General features: G+C 40.1%; 3 protein-coding genes and 3 non-coding genes across 10 annotated transcripts; 5 read left to right on the top strand and 1 right to left on the bottom strand.

The window, feature by feature from the left end:
- The first annotated feature begins 2,129 nt into the window (after positions 1 to 2,129).
- Positions 2,130 to 13,063, top strand: map3k14a (mitogen-activated protein kinase kinase kinase 14a). Of its 5 annotated transcripts, XM_029508445.1 has the most exons (17): positions 5,790 to 5,926; positions 6,055 to 6,139; positions 7,472 to 7,741; positions 7,832 to 7,916; positions 8,047 to 8,248; positions 8,508 to 8,888; positions 8,981 to 9,115; positions 9,209 to 9,338; positions 9,640 to 9,768; positions 10,784 to 10,888; positions 10,987 to 11,144; positions 11,236 to 11,386; positions 11,596 to 11,868; positions 11,950 to 12,059; positions 12,216 to 12,354; positions 12,447 to 12,547; positions 12,664 to 13,063. In XM_029508445.1, the coding sequence occupies exons 3-17, from the start codon at positions 7,486 to 7,488 to the stop codon at positions 12,823 to 12,825; spliced, it is 2,517 nt and encodes an 838-aa protein (XP_029364305.1). In that variant the 5' UTR covers positions 5,790 to 5,926; positions 6,055 to 6,139; positions 7,472 to 7,485; the 3' UTR covers positions 12,826 to 13,063. The 5 variants fall into 5 exon arrangements, with proteins under 5 accessions (XP_029364306.1, XP_029364303.1, XP_029364302.1 ...); XM_029508446.1 differs by lacking the exons at positions 5,790 to 5,926; positions 6,055 to 6,139 and adding an exon at positions 2,130 to 2,177; XM_029508443.1 differs by lacking the exons at positions 5,790 to 5,926; positions 6,055 to 6,139 and adding an exon at positions 3,938 to 3,962 and having other exon boundaries at positions 11,596 to 11,853.
- A 695-nt stretch (positions 13,064 to 13,758) lies between these two features.
- Positions 13,759 to 16,915, bottom strand: baxa (BCL2 associated X, apoptosis regulator a). The gene is made up of 6 exons (XM_029508263.1): positions 16,830 to 16,915; positions 16,170 to 16,218; positions 15,928 to 16,086; positions 15,657 to 15,792; positions 15,445 to 15,549; positions 13,759 to 15,314 (listed from the first exon to the last, which is right to left on the bottom strand). Exons 1-6 carry the CDS (start codon positions 16,861 to 16,863, stop codon positions 15,216 to 15,218), a joined length of 582 nt encoding a protein of 193 aa, XP_029364123.1. The 5' UTR covers positions 16,864 to 16,915; the 3' UTR covers positions 13,759 to 15,215.
- A 237-nt stretch (positions 16,916 to 17,152) lies between these two features.
- Positions 17,153 to 19,462, top strand: rps11 (ribosomal protein S11). Its single transcript, XM_029508219.1, has 5 exons — positions 17,153 to 17,231; positions 17,712 to 17,852; positions 18,090 to 18,165; positions 18,760 to 18,889; positions 19,265 to 19,462. The coding sequence occupies exons 1-5, from the start codon at positions 17,217 to 17,219 to the stop codon at positions 19,386 to 19,388; spliced, it is 486 nt and encodes a 161-aa protein (XP_029364079.1). The 5' UTR covers positions 17,153 to 17,216; the 3' UTR covers positions 19,389 to 19,462.
- Positions 17,931 to 18,016, top strand: LOC115048239 (small nucleolar RNA SNORD35). Its single transcript, XR_003841064.1, has one exon. It is a non-coding gene; the product is annotated as a small nucleolar RNA SNORD35 (small nucleolar RNA).
- On the top strand, positions 18,546 to 18,630 carry LOC115048237 (small nucleolar RNA SNORD35). Its single transcript, XR_003841063.1, has one exon. It is a non-coding gene; the product is annotated as a small nucleolar RNA SNORD35 (small nucleolar RNA).
- Positions 19,072 to 19,156, top strand: LOC115048240 (small nucleolar RNA SNORD35). The gene has a single exon (XR_003841065.1). It is a non-coding gene; the product is annotated as a small nucleolar RNA SNORD35 (small nucleolar RNA).
- Positions 19,463 to 24,511: the final 5,049 nt, after the last annotated feature.

Raw genomic sequence — 24,511 nt, 5'->3', positions numbered from 1 at the left:
AGTGGGTTAAACCACATATTATTGACTTAACTACAATTCCCGCTTGCATTAGTTAGACAACGTTTGTCAAATAGTGTGTATCAAAATGGTCAGTGGAGTCTCTAGAGACACCTAGCCACACATGTCTGAGTCACACACATGGTTTGGAGCCCAAATCGCAGACATCAGCATTTAGCATCTTTAACTGGTTATGTAGGTTGATTTTAGCTTAACTAGCAGTGAATGGCCTGTGTTAATGGTTGCACTACTGCAAACACACCCTCTCTATACTTAAAAGGTTTTTGCTCACCCCCTGTCCTTGTAAACTGTTGGGATTGGTTCTGTAGTTGTATGACAAATGAAATCCATTCTTTTATCACGAGAAACACTCAGTTACAGTACATTTGCTGCTTATTTGACAGAATATTATGCATTTACAAAGCATTTAACTCAAAATTAACTAATGTATCAATGAACACATTTTACAGGTCTGGTATGTGACCTGGTGCTTGATCAACATCATCAATTTATTTTACACTCTGGCCATTATTTTGTTACTTTTCTTAGAAAATTTGGCAGAGCAGAACACAGTCATCATTCAGGTGAAACTAGCCATTAAAATTTCTACACATTGAGTACAGTAGACGAGACAAGGTTAAAATCTTATAGTATTAAGTACTTGACCTGACAAAGGCATCATTCATTATTTTAGAGAAAATAGCATGAAGTGCACCTTCTTGTTCTTGTAATGTAATTGTTCTCTATTCAGATGGCAATTTTGTCTGAGGGTTTATCCAATTCACTGACACAAAATTTCACAAAAAAATTCTCTTCTGCTTGCTGTGTTTAAGTACTTCCATGGTTTGCCTTTAAAACAGCATGGCTTCTGTTCTCACAAATGTCACAGCATACAGATATCCAGGGATTTCACTTGGAGGCGAAAAAAGGGATATTGCCAGATGATCAATGTCCTCGTTGGCAAATGGCAAAGACACAGACTTTCCGGGACATTTTTTGACAAGGCTGCTCAAGAGATTCAAAACAAGCTCATGTTTTTATAAGAAACACATTCATTTAGTCAACAATGAACCACTGTTTATTCAGTACTGATAGGTAAACAAAGCAAATGCAGTTCAACAACATGGCAGCTTTGATGGATAGTCAGGTTTATGATGCTATTTTGATTAGATGTTGGTTAAAACAAGCAAATCTGAACATTTTTCAATAATTCTTGCTGGTGATAATTGGATTCCCTTCGAAAAGCAAACACAATGCTCAACTGAGAAATTGTACCAGTGTGAAGGGGAATGCCTGTCAACATATGGACATCTTGAGTATGAAAGAAACACATACTCATTACAATTATTTTATGGATTAAGAATTAATTACTTTAGAATAAACATTATTTTTATTTTCATGTAAATCTGAGAAGTAGTAGCGTGTGATCAATGTTTTTATGCTGTAGTTAATGCCTCCATCTCGTGGAATGTTTTTGTCATTGCGGGTTACCCATTTCAGATGTACTGCAAAGTTTGATAAAATCTTTAAAACTTCATTGATACCATGGTTGGATTATCATTATTTGAAAAGATAACGAGCGAAATCTGAGAACATCTACGCAAATAGGGTAATAGAAACCAAACATGAAAGTTGCAAGGCAATTCAATTCAAAATGATGTTAATTATACATTGCCTATCTACTGAAAGGCTGATTTTTGTTCACTGGAACAAGTAAAAACACATCACTCATCACACATTTTGTTACACATTTCCTATCAAAACACATTCCTTTATTATTAAAAAAAGAAAAAACAACAGCAAAAACAAGAAAAAGCATTGCTACGATCCAACAGGACAAGCTTAGAAGGCTTTCCTTCTTTGAATCCTCAGGAGCTGTCAGATTAAAAACGGGCGCACACAGGAAGTACCGAGTCTTTTGCTTCAAATTAAAACCAAACGAGAGCAATTAGCAAAAAAAAAAACTCAGATTCTAGCAGCTATTAACACCCGTCAGTACAATCAGATGAAAATAATTTCACTTCCACCCATATATCTTTTATCATACCGTTTAGTGTTATTAATGTGAGGTGAAGTCTTCCCTGTAGCCAATACTTTGAAATGTAACCGGAAGTATGCCATTCCAGCGAGGCACCTACCTGATGATCGCGTTCAGCCGACGCCTATTGACCGGGAGCTCGGTAAGTCACGAAAACTCACGTACAATTACTCTTAAAAGTCATTTCTGAAGTCGGCTAAACTAATTTTCCCACTTCAGTCATCCCTTCTTTATTTCGAGACAGCCATTTCTTCTCGTCTATTTTTGCTCTGTGAACGAGCAGCGGGAACATTTCGTGCGAAGCCGAATGTCGAATGGCGCTGAGTGTGGCCCGAAGGAAGTTCATATTTTTATTGTTATTCATTATTATTATTATTGTCGTTATTTCACTTCTGTGATCGGCCGTATGATCGCGGAGAAAATACATACTTGTTACCGGATTCAGTGGTTGTTTTCGTGAGCTGGGAAATAACAAAGATAGGCCATTTTTGGGCTGCTGTTACTGTAAGTTTGGCAGAACAGGTTACCCAAACTGTTTTTTTTTTTTTTTTTTTCTAACCGCACATACGCCTATTGAAGCCAGATGTCTCTGATTAAAACAACCCCAGAGCTCCACTCCTTGTTCTTCACTGGTACCAGCAATTGTTGAATGCTTATAAAGGAAGTTTTGTGACATGATCTCTGTGTTTTAATTTAGAGGAAAGAACATAGGCTTATCTATTATTGGGCAATAGCAATGAAATATGTGTGTGTGTGTGTGTGTGTGTAAGACTGTTTTACTTTCACCAAGGAGTCTCAATTGAAACAGTTGTTAGGTTAATTTTATATTTTCTTGTATTGATGTGTTCAGTGTTGTGCCATTGTCTGCTCTCACCTGAATGATAAAGCCGCTGTTAACCAGATGTGCCAGATTCAGTTGTTCAGCCTACACCAGTCAGTCCTCATTGGAAGCCGTCACTGCTGCCTTTTCATCACACACCCAAACACACTGTACATATAAATCACAGGCCTGCATTTACAACCAAAAACCCTGATTTAGGTCTTGGCAGTGCAGATGTTTTATGCTCTTTTCAACAGCAGAATGGTGGGAAAAAATGTGGGAAATATGTCTGTTCCAGTTGTTATGCATATCAATCTATGTATTTAATAATTTATGCACACTATACAGGAGTTTCACTGCAGAAATTTGTTAGGCTACAGCACCTACTCATATAAAAGAAGTGTCAGAATTCAAGTAAGCCATGATACTTTAATATAAATCATTAAACGGTGAGGTTCATTTCAATTCCTGTGTACAATTTCATGTATTGCTGTAAATGTATATTAGTCTAATTTTAGAAAAGCATTTGTTGGCTACTCAACAATAGCTACTCAAATGTATAGATTTGAAGTGCTGCTTTTTCATTGGGGACAAAGCTAAAAGTGAACATCAGATTGATGGCACTTTCTAGTTTTTATTTTTTTATACTTTTTTATCAAATAATGGAGAAATCAAAAGGCGTGTTAATCAGTATTTAAAATAATCATTGCCATCTTCCCCACACTCGTGTTTAGTCCATTTAGAGTTTATGTGTTTCTGAGATAAAAACAAAAGGGATTTTGAAAGAGATGAGCAGTTTTGATGAATTTTCACTGAATGTGATCATTTTTAAGGTCATCTTTGGAAAGAACACACAAAGCATTGATGGATAATATCCCACGGATTCAGATTTTTTCTTTTACTGAAACAAAGTCCACTTCTTCATTGTGGTAAAAAGTAAAGAGGAAAAGAGAAGTTTCACAGAAAGATGTGACTAAATCATGTATGATGCCCTCTGATCTTTCTATGGAACGCAAAGTGTGCATGGCTCCTTAATGCCCTGAACATATCTGGTGGAGGATGTTTTCGTGAGAAGCAGCTGGCGTTTCCCTCCAGGAATGCTTGGCTGTATGTATTCTGTGGCCAACTTCAGGTTGAGTCCCTCTTCTCTGTCCTTACTAAAAGCTTTGGAATTTCATTAATCTGTGTGGGTGTACAGCAGAAGTTGGCTTGGTATGGCCACCCACTCTCTGTAGCCTACGTTCAGGATTTCTTTTCAAAACTAGATTATAATTGTGCCTCAGCGTATTTATGGCTTCAGGCAATTGTGTGTATCCTCTGAGCTGCAGGTAAATTATGTTACAGCCCTTGGTGGTACAGTTTTTGTGGACAGTGACAGACAGGTGTTGGTTCAGCTTATTTGCAGATGTGAAGGCAATAGTGAAGTGAAATGTTTTTCGACTGTGAGAGAAGTAATTGCTGTTTGATGATTCATTCTTTGTCTGATTTTTTTTTTTTTTTTTTTTGCCCTCATAAATGCTAAACTTTCATTGGTTACAGTCCGATCTCCAATGTGACACATTGCTACCTTTCTGCGTTTTTCGTCACTGTCAGTTGGAAGTTTTTGGGTTTTGGCTTTTTGACTAAGTCTGGGTTAACGATTATTATTGATTTATCTCCCAATTATTTACTCAGCTATCAATAGATGCATAGAATGTCAGCATATTATCAAACAAGGAAATATTCACATTAAATAGGCATAAAAAGTTTTTTTTTTTTTTTTTTTTTGGCCCAGGAGGACTTTAACCATTTATATAATAAATCATTTTCAGATGTATCTATTGATAAATTAACGAATAGCTTTAAGTATAGATAAAAGGAGGTCAATTGTTAATAAGATTAATTGTATGTTATATCTTTAACTCCATTAGTCTCACTATATACTGTCGAAAATACTGCTAGATTGTGTTTGGCTGAGCGGCTATCAATACGTATCATGTTATACAGTTGATTCAAGATGCATCACTACTGTTGGGAATAAGAAACATGGAGTTTAAAGAATTGTTTCTTAAAAAAATGTTTGTATCAGTTGGTGGCTAACAAAGCCGTACAACTAACTAACACCTAACCTAAATGAGAGAGCCCACAGTCTACGGTATAGTTGCCATGACAATAACATTGTAAAGAACCAGTGAGTAACTTGCACTTAGTTTTTCACTCATGGCTTGTTGCAGAGCCTCTCAAGTGGTTTTCTGAGTTTCCTGTACTCTCCAGTGGTTTTTATATGCGTAAGTTGTTTTGCTAATGAAAAGAAAAGCATAAGAGATTCTCACATAGATACAGAGGACGTCTCACATTTGAAGTGACAGTGCGTACACTCGCTCCACATTCTCCCGGTGGCAAATATTTTCCATCAGATGAACCTGATAATATCAGATATCAGATTGTCTCATTTGAAAGTGAGAATGGGTAGTTTGTTGTCAGCAACAACAATACAGTTTTCTTGTTAATGAGTTTTAATAGCATGACATATTCCTTTGGTGTTATGAGTTTGTGCAGAAGATAAAATCTTAAACCAAATTACATGAAGTGTCTCTTAACAATATGCGCAGATACATTCTGCTTTTAATTTGACTTTGATCGTGTTCTCTAAACACTTCCATCATTACTTAGCGTAAAACCTGAGAATATCTTGATAGGCGTGGGCTGCCGAGAGCTGACATTCTGATTTTCTCACTGTCCACAGCTTACACTGATCTTCAAAAGCGCAACCAAACATGTTATCCTTTAATCTTGTGAAGAGGGAAGAGCAAGAAAGCCAGCCCTGTTGGAGGGAGCAGAGGGAGGGGGGAATATGGGGAAGTGGAGATGCATTTCCCATAAGTCATTGTCAGCCAGCTCCTCCCCCGGTTGGCGCACAGCCAGCATCAGGCAGAGAAGCAAGCAGTGTAACAGGGCTTGCGAGCTGATACGTTGCTAAGAATCAGACCATGAAGGACGAGGCAAATGAACACCGCACCAGGTCCTACTAATGTAGATGACAGGTTATTAAGGGCAGAAGGGAGGAAAGCAGATCAGACTGGCATCTCTTGGTATGTCTACACATCCCTCTGCCTCATACATACAAAGAGTTGTTTTTGTGGTTTTGTTTATTGCAGAGGGAGCCTCTCTATTTCCTTTCCACGTAAATTCACTCGGGTGTGGTGTTGTGCTTTCATAGTACCGGTGCAACGTCTTAAGAAGGAAGTGACAGTCAAATTGCTTCATTCTAGATAATGTTGCAGTGCATGAAGTCGGCACACAAGGTAATGACATCATTAGACTTAATCAGCTTTAATTCCCTTTTTAAAACAGCTTGATTATGATTACTTGTTTTAGTACTGTTAAGAGAGAATAGGCAAGAATTTCTGAGCTGTTTTTTTTTCCTTTGGCAGCCAAAAAATGGCTTTGGTTAGGATGTCCAGATTTATTCCTGTATGATCTCCTTTATGTTAATGTCTAGAGCCTAAAGGTGAGTGACAGGAAGATGCTAAGATCAAGTCAAATGTCACTGATGCAACACGCTGTAACTGTTTTCAATCCTTCATATACTCAGTGATTTGAACCAGTGCTGCTAGGAAAGCAATGCGTGTTGATTTTACATTGATTCCCGTTTTCCTGATTATTACCTCCAAGCCTGAAGGAATGCAATAATGCAGACCTTTATTGGAAATTCAGCCTGGCCATGCCTAATGCGCTGTTGTTCACTTCCTCTGACTTAAAAAAAAAGTAGTTGCGCATAATACGGTTGCAACTGTCAAAACAAGGCCAGGGTTGAATTTCCTGCCTTTTCTGTCAACCACAACCCTTCAAAGTTTCACTTTTGATAATTACGTGATCACTGTCCTGATCTGACACCGTGCAGTGAAAATATGCTAAACCTTGCCATAAACTTTGTAACTTTGTTCCAAGCTATAAATATGCTAATTAATAACCTAACCACAGAACAAAAGTGTCATTGATATATACATGCATATCAAGAGGAAGGACCTTGTGCTTTGTGGTATTAGTCTCATGCCTCAAGCAAACTAATTAAAATCTGTTGTCATGGTTGTCATTCTGCCACTGTAAGGCACCTTAACATTCACATTAGCAGACAGATAAAATTCCTGTGTTTCATTATGGGAAAACAGGGTTCACAAACTTCACAGCGTTTGTAAGTCACTCATTGATGAGAATAGAGCAGGCACCATGTGATTTACTGTATAGACACGCCGTATAGCTGTTTTGTGTCAAATGGCCATCTGATGTAACAAGTTCAATTTGTAAAGCAGACAAGCAGGAGATATCTGAGAATATCAGTCAAGAAACAATTTCAGATTGTTTGCTGGCCCAGTGGTTGCAGCTCTTATTATAAAATGATTTTCAGTCTCAATGCACTCTCAGTCAACTCCGTTATTATACTAATATATGTGATTGGCTCTGTGTCAGAGAGACAGTAGCATTGAGAGTTTCCCAATATTTGGTCAGTTATTATATAATTTAGGTTTTATTCGGTAATAATGTGGTTATTTAAGTCAAAGATATAATCTGAATTTAGGAACCAATTATGGCAAAAGCCCTTGACTTATCAGATGTTCGTTATATTCTGTTTCCAGATCCAGCTGATGAAATGGCGGTGAGACAGATGAGGCTTTTCAACTCAACAGCACCCTTCTCTGGGTCGCCCAAGACTGACTTAAAGGGGTCATACCCACCCTGCTCAGCTGCTGACCAGGGGACGGAGGAGGAAGAGGAGGAGGGGAAGGACAGCAAAATGGGATACCCACATTTAAATCCATTACTAAATAAAGCCTGGACACGTGGAACTGCAGAACAAGTAGATGAAATGCCATTGAAGACCTCAACTATCATTGCTCAGGCAGAATGTAAATATATTTGCTTCTCTTTTGAATAATATGATACATCAAATAATTGTGCCTGGACAGAATTTAACATTAACCTTGTCCTCTCATTAGGTGAAACCCAGGAATCCCAGGAGTTTAGTCCCTCTTATCTTGAACGATCCTCCTTCGTTCCCTCCTCCAACTGCTTCACCAGCAGGTACGGCGTTACCTTGAATTTGCCTATTTTTCACACTTCATATTAATTTATCTGGATCATATTAATCATTTAATGCTCTTGTGTGGGATTAATGGTGTAATTGTCTTTTCTTTTTTCTTTTTTGCATCAGTCTTTCCTCAGAGCACAACAACATTGCGTGCCCAACATCAGCCTTTGTCCAGGAGCCAAACAGCTCATCAGCACAGCTCAAACCCAGAAACAAGAACAGAAGGAGACAGAAGCGTCATGGGAAGAAGAAGAAGAAGGACAATCACCGACACAGACATCGAATGCCTTCTGGAGTCCCCGAACAGGAGAGTGGAACTTCTTTGGTGAGAATTCTGGTTTTTCTTCACATCCCATTGAGAAATTCAAAAAATTATTGAAAATTGAAAGGAAAAGTACATCCAACCTTATGAAACATTCAAAGATAAATTTAAACAGACGCAGGCTCAACCTCTTGACAGTCCTATACAAATATTAGCCTGTTTCTGTTTTGTGGATCAGTGACAAAGTGTCCTGAACAAATTTACATGAGAAGTTAAACACTACATAGTTTGATCAACTGTGTGTTTTGTTTGTCTCCTGTAGGTGCAGTCGTCTCTTGAAAGGAGAAGCAGCATTGGTGCTTCTGACTGTAGCAGCATTGAAAATTCAGAGGAGGAGGACCAAGGGCTTCCTCTTTACAGTGGAAAGATTTACAACACGGGCTACAATTGCTCTTTCATCAACTGGGGGGACAATATCTGTGGCCCACTGCAGTCCTTTGAACAGGACAGTAACTCAGACTCCCTCAGCAGTTTGGGAGACTGCTCGCTGGCCCTTGCTGGCCTCAGAGGCAGTGTCAGCCAGGGTGATTCTTGCTATGCAGGGCCCTTTTTCAAAGATGTGGAGAGGGACATGAGAGAAGAAGAAGATGAGTTCTTACTAGGAGATTCTGTCAGCAACGAGGGAATCATCTTTTACAATGATGTAATTTAGCTTTATTTCAGTCTACATCATGTCTCATAAGTGTGTTAAAATCCTGCTAAACCAAACTTACTTGATTCACTCTTTTCTTGTAGAAAATCCAACCTGTGGACTCTGAGTACAAGGAAGGGAGGGAGTTTGTCTATTCAGATTTTGTCAAAGAAGGTTCCTATGGCGAAGTTCACAGTGCTCAAGATGTCAACACAAAATTCAAATTTGCCGTCAAAAAGGTACCACAAAACATATCTTATATCTTCCTCTTTAAACTTTCCATTGACTTGTTGCAAAGCATCTGAGATTTATTCATTTGATCCATTGTTCAGATCGCCCTGAAGAGGTTCAGCAGTGAGGAGGTGGGTGCGTGGAGTGCCCTCAGATCTCCTCGTGTGGTGGAGCTCTTTGGAGTGGTCAGAGAGGGGACAAATGTTTTCCTCTTCATGGAGCACAAATCCGGTAAACATTTCTTTGATTTTACATACAGGCACACACAATTTGGATGTGATTTATGTTGAAATATGGAAGTGGGTGGTTCTGGGATGCTGGAAAAAAGCTGTTGAGCATCCTCGAAGCCAAATTAAACCAAACATCTGTGATGGGGCCTGCTTGCCCAATAGACACAATAACATGCCTCACGCTTTTTTCGACATCTGCCTCAAATGCTTCTTCAGCGCCACTTCATGGTAGCTGAATAAGATGCTTTGTCAAGATTAAAAACATAGTCTTTGTTCTCCTCTAACTTTACTTGTTATTCCAGGCTCTCTCGGACAGTTAATAACTGAGCGTGGCCGACTGCCAGAGGATTTAGGCCTCCATTACCACTCTCAAGTCCTAACGGCACTGGAGTACTTGGTGAAGAAAAAAGTGGTACACCTAGATATTAAAGGTATACTATATGGGCATTTTGTTTTCATAAACATCCAGTAACATCCCTCTTTTCCATCCCTAGTATAGTCAAATTGAGATAACACCAAAATACAGACATGAGTCTCTGGCCAGTTAACACTTTGAAGTTCAATTTTAAGCAAAAAAAACTAAGTAAACCAAAATGTGTTAGCTTGACTTTTACTTGCTGCACTTTGTGAAGACAAAACATGCAGAGAAAATCAGATTTCTAGCTAGTTCTCATCAGAAGATTTTGTGTCTTTGTGCAGCTGTTGTGTGGAACACAAGTGTCACACAGCCTAGATTTGATCTTCAGCACCTGTGTTGTGAAACCAGACTACCACAGAGAGAGAAAATGAACTAGCTGGGAATTTCCCACAGCGTGACTCACCGCTCCTCTTTAGAGACGGCGCATGCGCACAGAATCGGACGAGCAAGAAAAAAAGTGGAGTTTGAAATGGGCAAAAGAAGAAGGGGGGGGGTGCAGAGAAACAGGAAGTAGTTTGAGAGAACAACAAGAGAAAAAGTACAAGGGCAGCAGAGAGAAGGCAGGGAATAAAAATAAAGTGGTGAAAAGTATAAATGAGATGGAAAAAGAAAAACAAAAAGGGAACCACAATGGCGGAACAACAGTCAAAGAAAAATCTGACCATCAGGCAAAAAAGAAGCATGGTTGTTCTGTTGGAGCTCAGGCGCCACCTGGTGTCTGCAGTGCCATAGGAAAACAAGACAGTAAAGAATGTTTCCACATTCAGTGTTTTATATAGCACCATCTTTCAGTGACATCAAATTGCTCTTACTTTAGCTCCTTTGTCTGCAAGCTGTCTTAAGTCTTTGCAGCTGTCTTGTTTCTATTGTTGTTCACTCACAACAGTCAACCAGATGCCACTGAGAGCTCTGAGCAGTGTGTTGATGAGTCATTTTATTTATGGAGCCCATTTAAAGACAACAGAGTAAAGGTGCATAGTCTGCAGAGCAACACAGTGGATCATTTTGTCCCACATTGTTTCCCACAGCTGACAACGTGTTGCTGTCGGAGGACGGTAGAGACACATTCCTGTGTGACTTTGGACATGCAGAGAGACTCGACAATCAGGGACAGAGTCTCAATGGGTCTAATGGTAAATATTGTGTTCTGTTTAAATTAGAAATTCAGTCAAGTCTATTCTATCCACTTAAATGTGTTAATCCGTTGTTTTTCCAACATAATTCAATATAGATCTGAAGGGCAGCGAGACCCACATGGCCCCTGAAATTGTTAAAGGGGAACCCCGCGGAGCCAAAGCAGATGTGTGGAGCAGCTGCTGTATGCTACTGCACATGCTCAATGGGTGTCAACCCTGGACAAGATACTACAAATGTAGACTTCACTTGAAGGTATCTTGCATGGCAAAACAGACATCACATCTTGCTGTGTCATCACGGACGCTGAGTCTGTTACTCAGTCCACTTTTTGTGTCCGTTACAGATTGCAAATGAGCCTCCTCCTTTGAGGGAGATCCCACCTGACTGTAGTCCTCTCACAGCTGAGGTTATTAAGGCAGGACTGCAGAAGGATCCAGTCAAGAGAACATCAGCATCTGTCCTCAAAGAAAAAACTGACAGGGCTTTGAAAGAAGGTAAGCAGTTTGTTGAGTTTTTCTCCCATGGTGAAGGTGTAAATACAAAGGATACACTAATGTAATTTTATTTATATACAATTCAATGAATGCAGCAAACAACTGATTCATTATTAATTATATAAGTATTTTCTAAAACAATGGCATGTAGAAAAAATAAAAATACCTATGTACTATAGCCCTAATGTGATGTGTTTGTGTGACTACAGTTGGAGGACTCACCAGCCCAGTGAGAGGACCCTACACCAACCCCCTCTATATTGCTAACGAACCTCCTGATTGCCTTCAACTCAGTGTTGACTTTGACAATGAGGAGGAGGAGCATCAGGAGTCTGTTACAGATGAACTGGATGATGATCGTGAAGGAGAGAAGGAGAGAGGTTCGCCACTCTGTCCACTTACGCTGATTTCTGAGCCAAACCACAAGAGGAGCAACAACAAAACTACTGTGTCTGAACTTGAGCTACGTAAGTTGGCGAGAGGTGAGTCTTCCTCCTGTCCTCTCTTTCTTGTATCCAATCTAGTGTATGTGTGAGCTCATCTCACTGTTTTGCTGTTTGCAGATTTCTACCTCAGCAGTTTGTCTCAGCCTCAGTCGGCTGAGATGCAGGTGCAACTCTTGTCCTGTCTCAGCAACGAAGCTTATTCAAATTGGGAACTATGGGACAAAAAGGTAACCCACAACATGCAACTGAGTGCATCAGGATCTCGTTATTACACACACAAAACTTCATATGAACATACTCCTCGAAGAAAGTGTTTCTCACCTGTTCTTCCATTTTTTTTATTAACATGTTTGGCTGGTGCTCTTTCTTTAAATGTATCGCAGGACTCTGGTCGCTGGTCCCTGAGCCCTGGAGATGACTTCAGCTCTGGTGTCTTCTCCTACAACAGTCAGCCAGATGTGCAGGTCTTCAGTATGGATTTGTTGGGTCACACACAGTTACCACCACCTTGCTGTTTTGAAGGTGCGATGAAATACATTGCCACTACTTTTAATTGTAATGGGTGAAACCGTTTCCCTCACATCGTCCATCTCTCTGTTATCCCAATGGCTCAGGGGTGGATGTCTGCATCAGAGACTTCAGCAGGAGAAGTATCCGAATTCGAGAAACACGCCGGGTGAAGGTGGGACACATTGCCACTGGAATCAGTGATCAGGTAAAAACTAACGCTGTCAAGAGCTCATTATTCACTACAAGAAATTCATGTTTGTATCTTTTTTAAAGGGCAAGGTTTTACTCTTGTTTAAATGCCTACGTGTTTTTCTTTTTTAGATCTCAGAGAGAGTTTTCACTCTTGAGACCCAGCAGGGCCAGCAGATTGCTCACGATGAGGAAGTGCAAGAGTCTGGTCTGGAGCTTTGTTGTGTTCCCGCTCCAGACTTCAGCCCCATCTGGAAATGGAGGGTCAGAGACGGGGTGCTGGAGACGAGATAATGATCAACAACCTGTTGATAATAATCTATGGGTTCATCAATTGTCTTACAATATGAAGCCCATGCATTCATAAGGGGTAAATAAAATCTACCTACATGTAGTTACATGTTTTAAATGCTTTTTGTGTTTTGAGTACTGATAACTGAAAGCACAAAACTTGATGTCTTGTTGTTGTTGTTTGTATGTTGCTTGTCTACATTTTTGCAAGGAGTCAATAAAAGATACACCCAACTGTGCAGTGTGGTATGTTATATATCTTATTTCTTCACCTGAGTTATTGATAAATAAATTAGTTCACACAGCGAGTATGAAAATTCCTCTAGTTTAACCTAACCCAAACTACTTGTTCAAATTTGCAATCCTGTGCTGATATTATTTTAGTCTTTTTGGTTGTATACAATGTGAACTCATCTCTTCTTAGTCTGGCTTATTGTGTTTGTTTGCCATTGTTTTTTTGTCTGACATTACTGACATTTTTACAGTTAATTCATAGTTCCCAGAGAATGACATGATGACCTTTGGTTTATTCCGCTTGAGTATTTTGGCATATGTTTGAAAAGGTTGTGTTACTTAAAGTCACTTAAATACTGTACTGTCTGGATTTCCATGACATTTGCTATGGATGTTCTAAACCCCGCTGGCTGAATCTCAGTGGTTAAAGTGGATATGTTGACCTTTCCTCTACCACTGTTATCAGGCCAAATGTTAAACCTATGCATAAGCAATGTGTAATTCTGGTGAACTATGTAATTCCCTTAAAAAACTAAAAACATTGAAGGCACTAATCTAAATACCATAGAAAAAGTTTTATACTTTAATTACAGTAACCTAACCTCTAAAGCATTATTTCCCTTATCATGATCAGCTTTGTAAGAATAAGTGCAAAACTCAAGGATGTAGATGTACATAATTTTCTAATAACCACCATACTGATACATTCCTTTATTACAAATATTTAATAGTAAAAACAATTTAATGAATTGTGCAGTCCCTAATAGTCAATTGAAGCTCAAAAATGGCCACATGTATTCATTTTTATGATGGTATTGCAAATTATTAATAGATATCCATATAAACAGTAACAGTAAAAAGATTTATTTTCCATTTTATAACATACAAGGTCACTGCAAAAAGATTTTGAAGGAGACTTGAAACTAACTTAAAATTTACAAATGTGATAGAAAAGAGTGAAAATTGGAGAATATTGATAGTAAAAAAAAAAAACACCAAGGCACTGACAAACAAGAAATGTGTATAAAAAGCCTGTTTCGGTGTAGGTAAAATCGTAGTTTGAATAACTCAGTTAAAAATACAGTACTTTGAAGTGAGGTAAGTATCTGTGAGAAAACCAGTGCTTTCTGCACTGCAATGTCTTCCATGAACCACAGGAAGCATTAGCTCACAACTTGTGACTCCGTTCACAACTAACAAAAATAACCAACTGCATTTATCAGGGCTGGAAGCCACGTTATGGTCACAATGCTGGTCAAAATTCACAAAGACACTGTACACTATTGATTGATACTCATGACAGGAACTTCAGAGACTTAACTGCCTGTCATTTTACTGAATTCATATGACTTTTCACACAAATCTCTGCTACAACTTTTTTGTTATGTAAAATAACTCACTGAAATAAGGCAGCTATGCATTCGTGGAGAGAAAGGAAAATTTGTCAAAGTTGGTTACATCCAAATATTACTAGAGGAGTAATTTCTCTTTATATCAGGTTCTTGTAAAATCTGGTGATGTTTGTAAAAATATCTCTTTATAACTGAATGAATTGTGACCACCCTCAAACATGTTCATTGCCAGAAGATCATTGCAGATTTACACCAGACTACACTCACAAATACATATGAAGATGGAATTTCTAACATACAGACACCATGATAAGATGAGAGAGTGGGAATAATAATAATAAAAAAAAAAAAGGTAAATGAAACAAAAATAAAATAACTGCTGAAAAGAACTTGTTAAATTCTGGACACATTTCAGTCCATATATCTTTTTGTGAAGAAAACAGAATGCAGTGACACTTTTTAAATCTGTACCAAGTAAAAAATAAATTACCTAAAATGCTTTCCCTGTTCAAGTCAAACAAGCTCTCCATCCACCACATTTTATGCATGTAATCATGCAAAGCTCACTTCCTCAGTGGCAAAGAGGTCACAGGTATGACAGTATGCTCTGTCAAAACCCCAATCTTTAGACATGAATAGGAGGCAGAGGGGTTCTCCTTGTCCAAACACAAGTTCTTCCTATTCAGCTTGTTCATTCTCTCATAACTTGTTTACAGTGTCCTTCTGTTGATGTTCACTTGTTTCTGCCCCAATCTCCATCTGTTGCAGTTCTTCGTGTCTTTCTTTAGTCTGCTCCTCCCATATATCTCACATCTTGCGAATGACGATGACAGTGGTGAGTACACCGGCCAAGAAAACCCCTACCGTCTGCCATGTGGGAGTGCCGAAATAGGAACGAATGCCCTCCTGGAGATCAAAAGCAAACAGAAACATTAACACAATATTTGTAACATAATATGTCTTTTCAGCACTCACGTGCAGATGCACGTGCCAATTAATGAAGTGTTTGAAATACATTTGCAAGGCATTTCCTCACCCAGCCTCCTTGCTCCCTGATCCAGTTGATCACATTTTCCCGGAGGTAGTCCATGGTCCAGCTGATGATGGTTCTGATAATATCAGGAACTTGGGTCACAAGAGCCTGTGATGAGTGGAAGAAGGATGCTTTAGATCCATTTTATTGTTTATCAATTCCATCATTCAGACACACCTAACTGAAGTGAGGCACTACGCAGCCACTTGACTTACTTTGATGACGAGTCGACAGGCAAAGTAGAACAGCGCAACCACTCTGCCCCAGTTGAATTTTCCATCAGAAAAAATCTCAATGGCAACCTTCAAGAACATGTCTTTTGTGGGATTGACTGAGGGGTCGTTTATCATCCTGGGGGAGCACAGATTGAGAAAAAAAAAAAATCAGGGACAGAGAATTTACACTTTTATCGGTGGAAAAACCTTGTGATCAGCAGCACTTAGCACCTTGTCTCTGATAGAACAGAGACACGGCCAGGTGGGTTACCTTTGGAGCTCAACATTTCCATCCAGCTCATCTCCAATCTTCTGCAGGCACTCAGCAAGTTTCTTGTGGTTTGGGTCCACGAGCTCTCGTCCACCCAGCTGTGCCCTGGTCACTTGGGCATTGCCATCTCCATGTTGCTGCACCCGCTGATAGATGAAACTAGACAGATTGACACAGACATGTGATATGTATGATGTGATTACTTCATACTTACTAACCCTAACCACTTAAAATATACTTACTCCTTCAACAGAACAGCACCTACTTCCAGTATCTGTTCTTTGGTATTTCCTGAAAGACAAGTAATTGTTTAATCATCCCAAAGATGACACAGCTGTTTCCAACAACTTCGAAATAACAGCTCAGAAGCGCTAATGTTGAGCATATTATTATGTATAATATTCCCGGAAATTCACATAAAATTTAAATGTAGCTATTTCATTTCCTCTTTGTAGCCATTGTGTTAGCATTTAACAGAGCTCCGTGAGAACCATTTGGTGTAAACACAGACTGAGCATTAAAATCCATCGGCTGATTGAACTAGTTTAAGTTAATTTATCGAAGTTGGACATCGTGTTGGCTATCAGATATCGTCCAAGCCCGGAAGACGAAGGGACTTTGATACCGTCAGATGACAGAATATCCATCTAATATCTATGTTTTGGTTTCGATCAAACATATTTGCTAACTCGGTGTTTGTGGCTAAACAAGCTAACGCCGTTTACGGGAAAAGGCGCTTCAAGTGCAAGCTAACGTCAGGTTAGTCTGACCAGCAAGCAAACAAGCTACAGCCACAGAGCAAAAGTCAATTCTTAAGATGTCGGACAGTCCGTGTCCACCAACAGCTGGCAACGCTGTCACCCCCAGTTTAATGCCAAAACATCTTTGATGCTAACGGGTACCTTGGTCGCCTCCTGCCGGGTGAGATGATGCCATCTTGTTGTCTGTTTGGGTGTTGGTTTTTTTTTTCACTTCCGCCAGGCTGATGTAGCTGTCGTGACGTCAGAATCTTACATCAGGCGCGACGAGGTGACTTGCCGTTTCCGGTCGTCGATGTTTTGTAGATCTACTCACCGTAACGTTTTCGACATTGCCTTCGGTTAAAAAATGCATAAATAAATAACACCAAACAATTATTAAGGCGTGTTTAGCCTTATCGTGGCGTTTATCAGCTGTAGACGCCTTGTTAATTGTGGAGCCTCGCCTTTTTTGAACGTCACTTCCGGTGGCTCGCAGTCTTCCGTCCGTCGCGCGCATGCATAGGCCTCTTTACGACTCTGCTTGCAAAGATGGCGGACGCACAAGTACGTTTGGGAGAACAGCGTGGCGAATTTAAATCGACATTTATGCAGTAAAATAAACCTATTTGTCAGTTTACGTTAGATACAAATATTTCGGTGTTTTTTATACACGGACCGGAGTTACTTAAAGCCACTATCGGCATTCAGTGGCATACGTTTGTTGTTGCCGATCTGCACACCCGCGTGTAACGGCTAACTAGCCGGTGTGCTAACTTTATTAGCCTAGCCTGGTGCTATCAACTTCCCTAAGATCTCTTCTGTGCGTTTCTTTTTTTTGTACCCTCGTTGGTAGCTATTGTCATTACAACAGTTTAATTTTTTTTTACAATTGTCTATGTGTCAGTGTGCAGTTTAATGATTATTTGCCTATGTCATTCATTTATGAAGATCAGATTTGAAGAGCGCTGTGTGTGAGAGCGGCCGTCTAAAATGTACTCCGTCCTGCTTTCATGGCCTTAATGTCTCATTCTTGTTGTTTCGCAGACCGAGAGGGCTTATCAGAAACAGCCCACCATCTTCCAGAACAAGAAACGTGTTCTGGTTGCCGATGGTGGCAAGGAAGCCAAGGAAAAGCTCCCCCGCTACCACAAGAGCGTCGGGCTGGGCTTCAAAACCCCAAGAGAGGTAATCCACCGTGCTGGAACTGCTTTAGACTGGTAATACATAGTTTTTTTTTTTTTTTTTTTTTAGTTTTGGGGGTGCTGCAAGTGATGTTTTTTCTCACGATGGTCTTCCAAGCCTGCAGGGTTCTGACGACAATGCCTTCTGGCAAAAACTGATGCAGTCAAAGAGTTTTAAAAATGATTTAATTGTTTTAGGGATAGTGCTGACAATAATGCTTACATCACTCTCTTTCTCTAGGCTATCGATGGCACTTACATTGACAAGAAATGCCCCTTCACTGGAAATGTCTCCATCCGTGGCCGTATCCTCTCTGGTCAGTATCATACACAACAACATACTTGAATACTTGCCTGTTGGTGCTGGCTTGGGTTGCTGAAACAATGTACAAGTCCTTGAATTCACTGTTATTCAATCATAACAGTCTTCATTAAAATACTGCACACTATCATCTGAGACTTCCATACATTACATATCAGTTAACTTTAACATAATCAAAAAAAGATGGTGGCATTCCCTGTTTTGATCCTTTATGACCAAGCCTTAACATTGGGAGTTAAAAATGGCTTAATACCATAATAGCATCTAAAAGTCAGATTTTTTTAATAAATATATGCATGTGAAGCGATCCACGCCAGAACCAGCAGGCAATCTTAAAGAAAATACTTGACAACCCTTTCTTTTTGGTCACTGTCCTGCAAATGATGTTTTTTCTCACGATGGTCTTCCAAGCCCCCTGGGTTCTGACGACAATGCCTAATGGCAATACTGATGTAGTCTAGTGACAATAACTTGTGGTAACACTGGAGTGATACAGTTCTCAAGTCCTCCTAATGTTTAGACCTAAACTTCTCATTTCTTCTGAAATGTTTATAGGGTGCTGGTTATCACATGTGTTTTTGTACTAAAGGTGTGGTGACCAAAATGAAGATGCAGAGGACCATCGTTATCCGACGTGACTACCTGCATTACATCCGCAAGTACAACCGATTTGAGAAGAGGCACAAGAACCTCTCTGTCCATCTGTCGCCTTGCTTCAGGTACTTAACCTGTGTATTCATTTAGTAGACCAAACTTGGTGTTTTACTTCATTGTAATTAGTGTAACATTTTTTTTTTTAAACTTTAAAACAACTTATTTCTTATTGCACACAAAAGTAAATATTACTGAATTGGGACATACCTGTTCACACATGATAGTTTTGCTAAAATTGTTATTTTGCTGCAAATGATGTTCTTTCTCACGATGGTCTTCCAAGCTCAAGAAGCTCTGACGACAATGCCTTTGGCAAACACTGATGCGGCGCTGCTTCATGCCATCAATTCATAGCTAATCCTTTATCAGTTTCACATTGGACAGTGAAAAGCCTCCAAGCTATCTATTCACAAATCTCCTTGGATTGTGCTTTTCTGCAGAGACGTCACAGTTGGAGATATTGTGACCGTCGGAGAGTGCCGACCACTCAGCAAGACTGTGAGGTTCAATGTCCTCAAAGTGACAAAGGCTGCAGGCGCCAAGAAGCAGTTCCAGAAGTTTTAGGTGTTTGACTATGAACAGGAATCCAGCGGTTACCAACTTGTCCCATTGTCAAATAAAAACATTGTTTAAGTAGCCCTGTTTGCCTTATTTTGTCTTTCAGTCTAAATTGTTCAACTAAATATATGCACATAAACTGATCAGCCTGTGTTTTATTTGTGCATACTGAACTGGGTATGTGGTAATCTTGTATAGGTTGTTGGGGGTGCACCACAGATCACCTGCAACAATATTTAGAGGGGTTCAGGTTGGATAAGCTATTGATTACTAACATAGTGCTGATCATCTCCTTACCCTTGTCACTGAGCTGATTATGTTGGGTAGCAAGCAGTTTGTCCTGGAGTTTAAGTTTGAGAATGTGAGCTGCTTTGACAAGGACTGAACTATGGTGGCTATAGAACAGGATAAGAACGCCTCCAAAACTGCATCTCTTTTGGGATGTTAGGTTTGCGGCAGTGCCCACTTAGTTGTAAAAGGAAGGAGGACCTCTGAACCAAGGACAGGATCATGGGTGGTGAAGACTGGCCTATTCGGTCCAATCCAACAGAGGAGCTGCTGTAGCTAAAATCTTTAAAAGCTAGTTGTGGATTTGATGAAAATGTCAGAAAACAACTCATCGCAGTTTGTTGTGTATGATTGATGCCTACCTGGGGAAGGAATTGCAGAGGGAGGTCCGATGGGAAGGCAAGCTAATGAAAGCATTGTGATGCTTTGGATGTTACTTTGACACAAATGACCTGTTAAAAAGTCCACCCTTTTGTAGAAACATCTTCTAAAGGTAGTGGCCTCTTTCAGTGGGACAATATTCCCTGATTATCCCAGCAGTTGCTCAGGAACGTTTGAGGTCAAGCTGTGTATTGTGGCTTCAATCTCAGAACTCAGTCCACTCCGATATCTTTCAGATATGTTGGAGACAAAAGTCCAATAAACAGGCACCCCATTTGGAATTTCATAGGACTTAAAGGACTTGCTGTGAGGTACCTTCAGAAGTCTAGTTGAGTTGCTGCTTGACAGGTCATTTTATTTTGATGACAAAAGGGGGTCCTACATGCTGATAGGCAGGTGGTTACAATGTTGTGGCTGATGGGTATAAGACCGTTAATGTGTCTGTATGCTTGTTCACTGCAGCGCCTCCCAATGGCTCAGAACATTTCAACATGATTTTCACATAAAACAAATGTGACCAGCAGAGGGCAACAGATAACTGCTTTACCCTGATGATGCACTTTCATCTAACACATTTGAACATCTTTGTGCATCTGCCAAACTTCTAGCCCTTAAACTCCCCTAGTTACAATTTTCCCAATGTAGCAATGTGTGTGTAAATGGCCTCAGTCTGTCGCTTATATACACTGATTAATGTTGGCTTCGGAAGGTAAATGATTTATTACTGAGTACTCAGTCAACATGATTTCATACAATTAATCTTCAAAAGTACTAATTAAAGCTTCAGCATGTGTGAGTTGGTTATTTTTTCTTCCTATTAATATCATGAATTTAATCCCAGCATTAGGGAAATACAGATACACGATCAGCGTTTAGGCAAACCCATTACGTGGGCGCACAATGTGGGATTATTGTTATTTGAGCTACAAATTTGCTGGAGACCTGAACAAAAAGGCAACAGGGATAATGTTCACAGGATGTAGTTATGTCTGTGGTTGCTTAATTTTTTGCAAAATGTTTCCTTTTTCTCATTGAACTGTAATTGGGGATCAAAGTTGATCAATGGCTGTAATCTGGCATGGCCCCATTTCTTTGTCGAGTTACAGCTGTGAAGATGCGCAATAGTGTCTGAGAGCCAGATAAGCACACGCAAAATGCAACAAGCGAAGATCTTGGAGTTTTCACGGCCTGTCTGCATCAGCTGACTCAGTTGCATGTGTCCTCATTACGGTCTGAGAAGATGACAGCTTTTCTGTGTGCGAATCTGTGGGCCCCACCCAGGTCCCCACACCCACCCCAGCCTGTCCTTCTGTCTGCTGAGTGCCACGGCAGAGGGATCTCTGTTAACATAATGATGCTGTTCATATGTCTTTCCCAATGCTCAAGTGAATATGAACCATATGGTGAGGACGTGGAGAGGAGAAAGTGGTTAATCTGAGCTCAGCCGTGCAAGCAGTCTCATCATTTACTGATTAGCAGAGTAAGCAACCGTCAATCTGAAGATTTGCTTTGGGGGGAAAAAAACAAATATTTCCCTCAATGACTGTTTTCCCTTCACTTGTTCTTGTACTAACAGAAATCCCAGCTCTCCATCATTCCTGCAATATTTACCCAAACAGCGACAAACTCGGCTTCAAACCACAAGTTGTGCTCTCTTGCACTGGGGCTTTCCCAGCTCCTTCTGTCCACAGCCGCAGACACTACAGGAGGGTGGGAGGGCCTCTGGATGTTCTTTGAATAACAGGCCCTCTCATGAGCAGACACTCCAGGGAGCACGATGGCCCAGTGGGCCACCCAGTCAACAATAGTGCACACATGCTCCCACAGAGTGTTTGTTTGAGGGCAGAGGTCTGATCCCACAAAAAGTCCAGGCAACCATAATAAACCCATGCTGACAGTGTTAAACTCTGATGGATATGTGCTGTCAAAGATGTCTGTTAGTAAAGCTTTGAGTTATCTGTTGATCTCTGCAAGTTTGAGAGTATTTTTCAATCAGAAAGTCAAGATAACACCACTGAACCATTCAAACTTCTTGTGCTTTCTTGGCAAGATTGAACAAACGAGCAGACTCGTGAGCTGACTGACGCGAGAATTTGTTTTTCAGTGTTTTTAAGGTTTACAGACATAAACATTGGCGTTACCAAGGAATAAAATAAATGTTTGGTGTAGTAAATCCGAGATTTTGAACACCACATGTTTTTTATAAATCTATTTATAACCCTTTGCTTTTGCTTTGTTTCTGACTGATCACCTGCTGAAAAAATTCTGGGTTTAATTGTATGCTGGGGACCAGCCGACACAGATTATGTCGCCTGGTCCCCACATGTGACGTGTTCTATAAAGTTTCTCATAGATAGGATGAAGGAATTTGTTTCTTGCCTTTGTCCCACATATTTTTCTGGGTTTGAAAACAAAAGGGAGATGCCTTGTCCCAGCTCATGCCTCTGCCGAACCACTCAGTTTTCCATTTGGAGGCATTGCCAAAAGGTGAGGGTGAACCGGGGAGATTGAGAATCAGTGCTGCAGTCATCAGGAAACAGTGACCAATGCAGGCCGTGGAGGTCAGGTGGATAGGCAAATAGTCTTTGTGTACACAACAAACTAATTCCCAAGAGAACAAATCCAGACATCATTTTTTATGTGCCAGCAATAGCAAAAGCTGCATCAGTATTTAAAATGGATCGTTACTCTGAATAGATGTCTGTTTTTTGTCTATGGCAGCAGAGACAAACTCTTTTGAACTGCCTAACTTCGCATTCCTACACTTTGCCAACATGTTTACTCAGCGTCATGGAGCAGCATACTCACGGTCGTGCTTACTTGTGTGTCTAATGTCAGCGATGTTAGCTCAGAGGGTCAAACCAATGAGGGTAATGGCCACTATCAAAACAGAGACCTTCTGGTGGCTCAGCAGGAGGTTTGGACAGGGCAGGCTGAGGGAGGCTGTCAGCAGCACCCAAACTGTTTTCCAGCAGAAACAGCAGCAGAAGTTCAGACCTGATGGGAGGAACAGATGGGGACCATGTTATGTGCTGGAGCCGTGGCTGTAATAGATAAAGGCCTTAATCTTCTGGTCTGTTCTGCCTCATGTGAGGCTGTGATAGATACCAAACTGGATTTTTTAAATTAGAATCTGGTTTATTGCCAAGTAGGTTTTTCATCATACGAAAGCGCAGAAACAGCAAACAAAGTATGTAGGAAAGAATACAGAAATACATAAATAGAGAAAATACTGACAAATATTCTCTTATTATATGACTAATTGCCAGGAAAAAGTAGGAAAAACTACAGTACACTTTGTTGGGTAGCTTTAATTTATAACAACAGTGCTCCACTTAGGTTGAATAAATCTAGAGATCAGATAATAGTTAACCTTTTTAAAGAGATAAATCTAATAAAATAATATAATAGTAAAAGTAGAAAGATAAAGTAACAGATACTTTAAAACTCTTTGGTACGTTTCCTTTCACTCTTGCTTTCCATCTGCAGGCTAATTTGTTCATTTAATGGACGACTAATCTCTTAACTAACTGCTTCTAACAAATGTCTGCTGCGACTGGATATCTTAGCTGTCATGAAAGAATAAATGGGCATTACCTCTGAAGAGCTACTCATGCTGCCTAATCATTTGCACAGTTCATTAAATGTGGATGGATACAGGCTAATCATGAAACCAGCAGATGTGAAAGTATTGGATCTTTTCAGGCGTACTTCGTAGTTTGTCGTTTTCATCCACTTCTCTTTAACCTTCTTTCACTGCACCAAAATAAACCATTGAACCTATCAGTGTCCAAGAGGTCATTGCTGGGGTGCACAACAAGAGCACTGTGGGCTCTGCCAAGGGTGAACCCGGGGTCACTCTCCACATCTGGACATGCCATCAGCCCTAAAGATCTACACAAAGGCAGCCAGTGTTTTTGGATCAGAGACAGACTTGTGTCCGAAAACATCCGATTGACAAAAATATGCATGACTGTATTCAGGGATATACAAATTGTCGTGTGTTTGGGCTCTAAGTTTGACCTAAACATATAACATCGAGGTAAGGATGGTCCACTGTGAGGGCTCACTGTCAGTGAAAGTAGATATGGAGGTCAATGGGCATGTGATGATCTATTACTTTCAGGTTGAAAGGTTGTGGTCACAGTTATCAGTGTCTGATATCGTGAGCTTCTTAACTGATTTGGATTGATTTAACAGATGCACACACTTCTTGGATCCCATCAAGACTGCAGAGTTGTGTTTCTGAAAAAAGCCGCCACCGCTTTATGGAACCTTGGCCGGGCTGACTCTTATTTACGTGTGCGTGAAAATGATCTGATGGGTTAAGTTTCCACCCTGCTGTGGGTGACTCCTGCAGAGCTCCAAATCAAAGAGTATCAGTTACAAAAACCTTGATTGATCATCGCTCACCTGGCCCATCTCGTAAACTGAGAGCGATGCAACACCCCTGATTTGGA

Source organism: Echeneis naucrates, chromosome 8 (assembly GCF_900963305.1).
Source record: "Echeneis naucrates chromosome 8, fEcheNa1.1, whole genome shotgun sequence".
NCBI classification, from domain to species: Eukaryota; Metazoa; Chordata; class Actinopteri; order Carangiformes; family Echeneidae; genus Echeneis; species Echeneis naucrates.
The sequence above is the reverse complement of the archived record's forward strand: the minus strand, read 5'-3'. Positions and strand labels throughout refer to the sequence as shown.